The sequence below is a fragment of the Apus apus genome, chromosome 9 (genome assembly GCF_020740795.1).
Source record: "Apus apus isolate bApuApu2 chromosome 9, bApuApu2.pri.cur, whole genome shotgun sequence".
In the NCBI taxonomy this organism is placed as follows: Eukaryota; Metazoa; Chordata; class Aves; order Apodiformes; family Apodidae; genus Apus; species Apus apus.
In genome coordinates, this window is record NC_067290.1 from 12,228,618 (window position 1) to 12,238,534 (window position 9,917).

Below are 9,917 nucleotides of genomic sequence, written 5' to 3' on the forward strand. Positions count from 1 at the left end.
TTTAAATGCATTTTACCTAGTTGTCTTTCAGTTTAGTATTCGTGAAATTGCAATAGGTGATGTGAGATGCACAGTGGTATGTATGTTTCTGAACTAAAAACTTACTTTTCCCTTCTTTCTAGCCATTTCAGTCAAGGCAGAAGCATCTGACTTTGGAGGAACTGTTTGGAATGTCTGTACCAAAGGAACAGCCCACAGCCCCATATCCCAGTGCAGAGAGAATGGAAAAGTTACAGACTGACGCCTCTGCCAGAGAGCAGCACAATTTGCTTTTGCCTTTTTCCTTTGACCAGTCAACAGTAATACAACAATCACTAGGGAAATCTGAAAGTCCAAGTGTTAAAACCAGTGCCAATCCTTTGACTCAGCAAGAATGTCTAACACCTATGCTAATACCTCCAGCTTCAGTTTCCCAGCCTGATGTGAAAAACGTTTCAAGCTATTCAGTTCGTTTAAGCCCTGTTCTTAATTCAGCCTCGACAATGGAAGCTGCCCCTGCTCAGATGCTTCCTGGACTGAAACAAAGCAACAGTATAATGCAAGTTATGCAGCAAGCTGCCAAGCAGATAACTCCACTAGTGAATCAGCCGCCATCTGAGGTGAACCACACTCCACAAAATCTAATGCCTGGACAAAGCCAGCTTATAGCACCCTTGACATCAACAAATACAGGAACTGTCTCAAATACATCCCATACAAGTGTTGATCTTCTCCAGAAACTCAGGTTGACCCCACAGCATGACCAAATGCAACAGCAGCCTCTCAGTAAGACTTCCTTAACATCAAACATCTCTGCCTCGGTTGGCCAGCTTGCAACACCAGAAAGTTTCAAAGAATCTCACAGTAAGCCATCAGCCTTGAACAGCAAGATAATCTCACCCCTTCAGGTATTCTGTGGGTTTTTATATCCATGAAGCTTTAGGTTGTTCTTAGACTACATGTATTTTTCCACTGTAAAATGTGCTGTTCTATATTAATTAACAATTTCCCACTTCTGGTTATTTTTGGTTTAATATTTTTTTACTCACTCAGTGTTGACCCCTTTCTGCTGGGGATACCTGTGGGCTACATTGAAATATTTCTAGTTATTTAGTAAAAGAGGAGGCTGAGGGGACACCTCATCACTCTCTATAACTACCTGAAAGGACATTGTAGAGAGGTCGGTGCTGGTCTTTTCTCACAGGTAATTAGTGACAGAACAAGAGGGAATGGCTTCAAGCTGCAACAGGGCAGGTTTACACTGGACATTAGGAAAAAAATATTCACAGAAAGAGCAGTTAGACACTGGAATAGGCTGCCCAGGGAGGTGATTGAGTCAACATCCCTGGATGTGTTTAAGGGTTATTTGGATGTGGCATTTGTGGGTATGGTTTAGGGGAGAACTTTGTAGAGTAGGGATGATGGTAGGACTTGGTGATCCCAAGGGTCTTTTCCAACCTGAATGGTTCCATGATTCTAAGAAAATGGATCATAAACTAATTTATTTTGCCTAATTGGCCACCTTGGGTTGTTTTATCGTAGTATTGCTTACAAAGGACCTCTGAAATGTATTATTTATTGAAGGAGTATCTATAAGTCAAAGCAGTAAATCTGTTATAAGAGAGTAGGAGAAAATGTGACTGCTAGTCTGAAAGGTTAATGCATGTAGCTTTTTATCATAAATGGTTTTCTATCAATTAGTGTTGCTCTGCTGTATAATTGGCTGCCTCAGTAGTAAAGACATTAATGAGTTTGGGTTATTGGGTTTCTTTTTTCTCCAAAAGGAGTAACTTTCTGTAGTGCCTGCCTCTGGGGTTATCCAAAGACTTCATTTTGTTGCATTATTACTTTATTCACATTCATGCAGGCTAAACCAGTGTTTGATTTATGTCTTCTTTCATCTTAGGTACAGTGATAAAGCAAGAATAAAAATGCCGAACAAAAAAACTCATATCTGCATGAATTTCCTAATATTTATTATCATCCAGTGCTTGTCCCTGGATGACAGTAATTTCTAATTACTGCTATTGAAAATTTTCAAGGCTGTGACTGCTATGTGCTAGCATTATTTTACTTGTGAGCACCTTTTTGAGATGTTTGGACTGATTCGTTTTGCGGAGGGAGGAGGAGGTCCCAGTACAGCAGCTATCTTGATCTAGTATTGAAGAGCTGTACATTCTGAGCAATATTTTTATTTTCTGTACTACTAAAGCCTGGTACAGATTTGACTGAAAATTGTGATATTTTTTGCATTTACAAAAGCTGGCTAGGTTTATCTGTAACTGCCCTTGACAGCAATTCTGCAGCATCTGCTTGATGATAGCCTTGGGAATTAGCTCTTAACATGCCAGTCTTAGAACCTTTTCTTCCTTCCACGATGTCCACTGTGTCTGTATATTTTTATTAGACAAAATTCTCCATAGTCCAAATATACTCAAACTAGCAAAAGACTTAACTCTTGTGTAATTAGATTTTAAGAGTTTGAGCTTGTGCTTGTCACGCCTTCATAAAGCTGACTTTATTTTTGTCATTAAGGACTGTCAATCCCCGAAGTGTTTTTCCTTGCAATTCAAGTAAGCTAACTACTGTCTGTTGTGGAGGGTTTTTCCTGTTACATGTTGCCAAGATGTATTCCAAATGGCTGTAATAAGCCTTTTGAAGAATGCCACAGGAATTTAGTGAAGTACCTTATCTACATGCCTTTTATTGTGTTTTCTAATATCTTATAATACTTGTATTATATTGTAGTCTTGAAATCTGACTAAAGAAATATCTGGATGCTGTTGGTAAAGGTCTAAAACAATTATAAAATTCTAGCAGAAAACAGCATTTAATTTTTACGGAGGTTGTTAAATAAAACTTTTTGAAACATATTGAATTTAACCTTCCTGGCAATTTACCAAAGTGATTACAAGGTACTGAACTCCTCAATTTGTAGCATTTGATTTGTTCCCAATTTCAGTGTGCTCATGTTTAGATTATTTTTTTAACCATAGTAGTTTTCCTTCAGAAGTGTTTTGTTACAGCTTCACAGGTTTGCTGTAATACTGAAACCATCACACATAAATTCAGATCTTTCCTCTTTTTCCAACTTCCCATTGATTATATCAGTTTTATATAATAGATTTAATTAAATCCAAAATCTGTTGAAATTTGCATTTTTGTGGTTTCACTAAAACAGAGAACCCCCACTGGAAATTGAGCTGTGGATGGTAACATGTGAATTATGTTTTCTTTTTAACTTAGACTGTACAACAAAACAAGGAATCAGAAACATATCCACAGCCGAAGACTTTGTCTAAAGCAAGTCAAGTAAGTGAATAAATAGTTCTGCTAAATGTTTGTTGGTATTCTTGAAAAAAAAAATAAAGGTGGGGGGGAACTGTGGTAAGCAGTTGGTATCTCAGTTGTTGCCCACTGACCATATTTACAGTGCTGTTATGAGGCAGAAACAAGCAGGACTGGCCTTTCTGTAAACTCCTAAGGAAAATAATAATTTGCAAAACAACTACAGGCTCCTTTGATCCTTTGATTATGCAGGTAAAAATCTCTTATTCAATGTGTTATATCTCAAAAATTATGGAAGGTAGCAACAACATGAGGAGGAAGGACTCTGCATACAAGAATATTGAAGACTATTACATCCCTTAGCTTTTAAAATAAGAATTACTATTTATATTAATCTTCATATTTATTCATCAAGAGCAGTTATTCTGTAATATCTGACTGAATAATAGTGATTACAATATATATGTATTTTTTTTAATGCTCATCTCTCCACCCTTCATAACAGCATTCGTTCTTACTGGACACAGTGCTTGATAATTTTTGGTTCTTTTACAGGTTGCACCTCCACAGTTTGTTACAGCCACAACTACAGTAACACCTTCAATCCTCTTGTCGCCAAGTGTCTTTCAGCAATCATCTACTAAAGCTACTGAAGTGGAGAATAAAGCCACTTCTTCTTCGCCTTTAACACTGGGAGCAACAGAAATTCAGACGATACCTCCTACTGTTCTCAGTAGGTCTCAGCTTCAAGAAGCACTGATACATCTAATAAAGGTCCTGACTTTACAGAGCTCAATTTCTGAGGGATGGGGTTCCAAGGACAGTAGTCAGTACTGAGAAATTCTGTACCCCTGTAACTCCTTTTGCCCTGAAACATTAAGAAAGTTATTCCTTTCTGTTGGAAGGGGTAGATTACTCCACACTGTGCACATAGTATGGCACAGCTGGCTCCTTTTGGTTGCGAGACGAAAGACTTAAAAGGACAGAGCTGTACATCAGACAAGTGAGGAAAAAGTTGCACTAGTAGAAGTCCTGGTATGGGATAGTGGTTTAGTTTTTTTGTCTTTGTTGCTGCTTTCCTAAGGAGAGCTTTTCTGTTTCCAGTTCTCTAGAACTGTTACTAATACTTAACCTAAGCATGTGCTTAGACATGGAAATAGTAAAGTTTTAGTTCTGCTATTTCTAGGCACTAAAAAGTTCAGTGGAATTAAATCTGTGATGTTGGGAGTAGACATGCATTGGGATAGTTCTGACCTCTCATGTCATGGTGAAGTTAGGATGGATGACAAACCGTTCTTTGTTAACTCAGGATTCTCTTGCACCCTCCATGGTGACGTTAGTAGAGCGTACACCCAAAATGCACATCTTAAAATAACAAATCATACCTTCCCAGCAGTGAAGTTTTTAGGACGAAAAAGGCCCATTACCAGATTCCTTCATTAGTTAGGTTGCCTGATTTATCTATGTTGTTCCTTTTTCCATAACTGTTTTCTGTGTTGGTGTGTATGGTTTGTTCCTCTTTAAAGACTTTACCTTAGCAGTAAGTCTTGCAGCTGAACTCAACTGCTAGAATTCTCATTCTCAGTAGAGACACAGCACACTGGTTCTTACCCAGTAGTCTGAAAACATCATTGTGGTGACTTTAGAAAGCTGGAATATTTGTCTCCAGTCTTATCTTTATATAGAGACATAGCTGAGTAAAGACCAAAATAGGCATACCCTGCAGCATGGGAGTACTTACACAGCACTCCAAGAAGGATACCAAGTTTGCTGTTCAGGTCTTGTAAAAAGTGTATTACATCTTCAAGTTATCTGATTAAATGCCAGTTTTGTAAACTTGTAATTTGAAATAACTAGACTCAAGAAATAACTCTAAATACTGCCTATAGATTCAACTAATTCACTTCCCAGTCATGCTTTGACATGAGAATTCTTGTACAACATACTGCAATCCCTTTCAGGCTGGTCTGACCGAAATCGCTTCTGACACTCCTGCAGACTATGGAGCCTGTACACAGGATGGAATTCTGTGTATAAGGTTTGGACTCTGGAGGGAAGTGACATGATGTGGCAAAGGCTGACCTAGTGATCCCTGTTTTGTTTGTTTGAGCATGCAATGTGCTTAGTGATCTCTTTAGCTATCTTAACCAGCTTCATGGTTCAAAGTCTGTGTGTTGTCCTAGAAGCATTGCCTTTTGTACAAGTATGCAGCTAGTTCCCTTCTCTTAACTCTAAGATAGCACTGCAGGGAATCCATATGCACAACTTACATGGCATCAAACTTTTTTGCATCTTTGTACTAATGTTTCTAATGTGTTGGTTTTTTTCCTGCAGAATGATTCCCGTTTTCTCAGCACTATTCATGAAGTCTACTTGCAAGTCCTAACCAAGAATACAGACAACATTAAGCTATAATTGAAGCTAGATCTACTTAAAACGTGTTCATTTTAGAAACATTTATGCCTCGTCTATAAAACTATTATTTTTGTAAAAGAATATTTAGTTTTCAACGTCTTGAATTTGAACCTGTTAGGAAAGACTATTCCTTAAATACTTACAAAAGTAATGTTCTCAGAAGTGATCTAAGTTTTCACTGTGATCATCACCAGCAAACCTTTGTTTTTATTGGGGAGGGGACTTAAGTTGCATTTGAGCTCTCATTAGCATAAGGTGAATGTGCAAATGTTTGCTCTGGCTTTCATGCCTAGCTGTATTCACTGTTTAAGGATTACAGACTCAATACTATTTAAACCAGCAAATACTATGTACAGTACACTACACCACAGCAGAACAAAATTCAGTTGTGGGAACCTAGTTCCAGTCTGAGGGACTGAGGAAAGCAAAATGCCTTGTGATTAAGTTGGCAGGTGTGGGAAAGGAGCAGATCTGCAAGCCAGGCCTTTGGAGCTAACAAAATGTTTAAAAATGTGATTTGCTCAGTATGTTGACAGTCTCTATCTAATGCACGTAATTTTATCTTTTAAATATTGTGTTAATCACATTTGTTTCTGCATTGCTGACATGAAACAGGTATCCAAATGGGTAAGGTGGTTTTCTCTAAAAAGGCAAAATAAGAAATACGCAAATCCTCAGTGATTGTATCTCCTTGGTTTGTGCTTTAAAGCAACAGAGTAGCTCTGTTGCATGTTGAAGTTGGTTTAAATTTACAGTTAGGAGACCACCATTGGAAGACCCTCTTCCTATTCGCAGTGTTTGATATCATTGAAATACTTTGTTTCCCTTTAGCTTAAGAATGGACCATGTTGGCTTTCATTCCTCAGTTGTGTTGGAACTGGGGTGTTGAAAACTATGCAGATGGGGAACAAATGCATGCTTTTTTTCTGTTGCCCTCTCCCCAGGTTGTTTGTGCATATTTCATAGTCTGAAGTTTATCTAATTAAAATGCTATTGCTTCTTATAGGTGATTTAGTAATTCTCTGTTAACTAATGTAAGAATTTAACTGGATACTTTCCCATTTGAAATCAGAAAATTTCTAATTATAGTTTCTTATGCTGCTGTGTTGGTTTGCCCATAGCTTGCGTTTATTTCTTAAAGGCATGCAAAGGTAATTCATAAGACTTCAGGTCCCAACTTTTCCCAGCAATAGTAGTTTTAAAGGATGCTTTTCCAGAAGAAAAGTTTTGGTTTGAGTAAAAAGATAATCTGTAGTGAGTTGTGATGCACTGCTTCTTTCTTTCCCTCAAGCACTATTGAAATATGAAGTAAAAAAATGTTTGTCTCCTTACATATATGTATATATATCCTAAGGATTAGCTGATGTTGACATAGTCAAGGTGCATGTTTATTTCATTGGAAACTAGTAATTGAGCTTTAATTGTGACTTGTTCACAAATCAGTATGTTTTAGATACAACAGATATTTACATTTTTATGTATTTGATCTATTTTAGTTCTTTTCTTAGCTTTTTAGTAGAAAATATATATTTTTTAGCACTACCTGCCTTCTAAAGAGTTCCTCTCAGCCTTTGCGTTCAGTGTTTGCAGTTAAATATATAGTATTTTGTTAGAAAAATGTGCAAGATTCAGGGAAAGATGCTAATGTCATGCACATTCATCAAGAAATATGCTGTCTTTAATGGTAGCATTTGAATTCAGCAATATAAACTCAGCTTTCTTAAGGAAGATAGGAGCTTCATACCTAAATTCTGGAGTTATAATACTGTGTATGCTCATGAACAGTGAGACTCAAATTACATCTATGGTCTAAACTAATTTGCTTTTGTAGAAAAACTTTCACTAAAAGGGACAAATCAATGAGCAGTTCCTCTGAACAAAAATGGATAGCCTAAACCAAATAGAGTTGCTTTTTATCTGGATTAAGCAAAGATTAAGTCTGTAACTTCTTACTTCTTAGGGACAATTTCTGGTTTCTTCAAAGGAAGATTTGATAAAAGTTTCTAAAAGTAGAAATATTGGAAGCTGATAGTATACGTTGGTACTGTTTGCTAAATGCAGTTGTATCCAAAGATCTATAGAAATGATAGGAAGAAGTTGTATTTTGAGTTCTTCAGTCACATACAGCTGACAAGAGTAATACTGTTTAGAGCAGCGCTGATGTTATGAGAGTTTAACTCTACTTTGAGTATCCTTAACTTGTTTCCAGCTGTCCAGGAACCCCCACAAGCAGCTGGCAAATCCTTGCTTTACTTTTGGCTTTGTAGTGTACTAGAAGCAATACATCATCGGTTTACTCCCTCACACACTTTCACAATTAGTTGGAAGACAGTTGAAAACATAGTTAACTAGGCAGGCATTTCTACAAGCAAACTTGTTCATCTTGAGCACCTGAACTTGTGTATTCCAGCCTCTCTACGTGTAGCCAAGACACTGGAACCACCACAGAGTTACAGTTTGCCGCTTATGGCTAGTGCCATGGTAGTGTGTTTAACAGATAAACTCTTTACTTAAAAGTTACATTGTAAAACACAAGCTCAATTGCAGTATAAAATTTGAATCTCTTTTTTAAATGTGGACTGTGCTATTTAACAACCTTTTTCCTGATTGTTTTAACTTTTTGTAGAAATCTAAAATTACCAGCTTGCCGAAGTGCTTGATTCACATTAGCTGCATGTAGGGATAACTGGTGTGTAGCAAGTTACTGTGGGTCATCACAAACTATTGTGACCATTTTCAAGTGACTTTTTTTTATTATTTCTTAAAACTACTGGCTCAATGGGATTTTATCTATTAGTTTTGAGAATTAAAACATTATTAGTTTAGACTATACTCCTCAAATTCATTTTATTATCTAAGCACATTTTTTTGTGGCTAGCATTAAGTCACTTTGAAAGTAACAAAAAAAAACCGGACACCAAACTCACACCTAGTAAAAGAAAGTTTTAAAACCTGCAGCTGCTGAATTGTTCAGGAAAATCAAAATCCTTAGTGTTGTAGATAGACTTTATCAGCTGTTATTTAATAATGCGAAGTTTATATGAAAGGTGCCTAACAATTATTAACTTAAAAGCAGAATCTTTCCAAATTAAAGAAGATTCACAGAATGATTGAATAAAGATTTTAAAAAATAACTGATCTTGATTTAATATAAAATCTTTAATTCTATGTAGAAATAACTCAATACTTACACACTTGCTGCTGGATGTATCTCATTTTTGCTTGCATTTCTTAATTACTTTTTTTTATATATTTTTGACAACCATTATGCCATGTGTAGTCATTGATACAATTTCTGAAATATTTTTGAAAACAAACTTTAATTTGGGACTACTTGTTTTTAAAAGTATTCTAAACAAATCAGCCACCTTTTTTGCCAAGTATTTGAGTTGCTTTGTACTGCATATCTTAACAGGAGGAACGTGTGCAATATGTATCACCTCAGTTTTGTCTGGCAACATTACAAAAATGTTAATATGCAATATCTTCCTTTCATTTCTAGTTGGAGAAATTGCAGTATCTCTAATTTGGTGGTGTATTTATTTTTATCTATTCAGTGTATGGGCATATGGTTAGTTAGGGGTTTTTATGTACATTATGTGCTTTTAGTAATTTCTGTCACTTCTGTGGATGCACCAGTTGTACCCATTTGCATGTTCTTTCAATATGAAGACTATGGGGAAGGGGGGATTCAGGAAAGATCTCTGGAAACTGAGAATAATTGTCAGTCAATAAATGTAGATACTGCATCATTAACGTTTTTAGTATGATACGGATTTTATAGCACCTATGTATGTTTGCTGTTATTAAGTTATTGCATAAATGTTTAAAATGAGCATTTTTTCATCCAAAATTTTGTATGTTTGCAAATCTATTTTTGTAATAAAACTTCAAAACAAATGTTTCAGCACCTCCTACAATCTTCCAATGTTTCCTTTTATTTCTAGACATAGTAGCCTACTGGAAGGGTAAGTTCAGACTTTCTTTAGGGTTAAGATTTTCAAGAGAAGAAACTCAAATTTCTTACTTCAGTAGTGGGATCAAAACCAAAGTGCATTTATTCACTAAAGAAAATGCAGAATGCCTGCTGGAAGGACAGTTGTGAATAGCACTTGTAGCAGCTTGTTGTTATCCTCTGTATTGCTGTAAAGTGGGCTTGCATTTCAGACTTGATAAACAGACCAATTTCCTTTCACATTAAGAATTGCAGCTGCCAAGTTCCCTGTTTCATAATT

General features: G+C 36.3%; 1 protein-coding gene across 1 annotated transcript in view; it reads left to right on the plus strand.

The window, feature by feature from the left end:
- Positions 1 to 9,592, plus strand: part of DCP1A (decapping mRNA 1A) — a 31,963-nt gene extending 22,371 nt beyond the window's left edge. Inside the window, exons 7-10 of the mRNA XM_051627700.1 lie at positions 123 to 887; positions 3,226 to 3,291; positions 3,823 to 4,041; positions 5,602 to 9,592. Coding sequence (XP_051483660.1) covers positions 123 to 887; positions 3,226 to 3,291; positions 3,823 to 4,041; positions 5,602 to 5,682 — 1,131 coding nt within the window. The 3' untranslated portion in view covers positions 5,683 to 9,592. The remainder of the gene's footprint in view (positions 1 to 122; positions 888 to 3,225; positions 3,292 to 3,822; positions 4,042 to 5,601) is intronic.
- Positions 9,593 to 9,917: the final 325 nt, after the last annotated feature.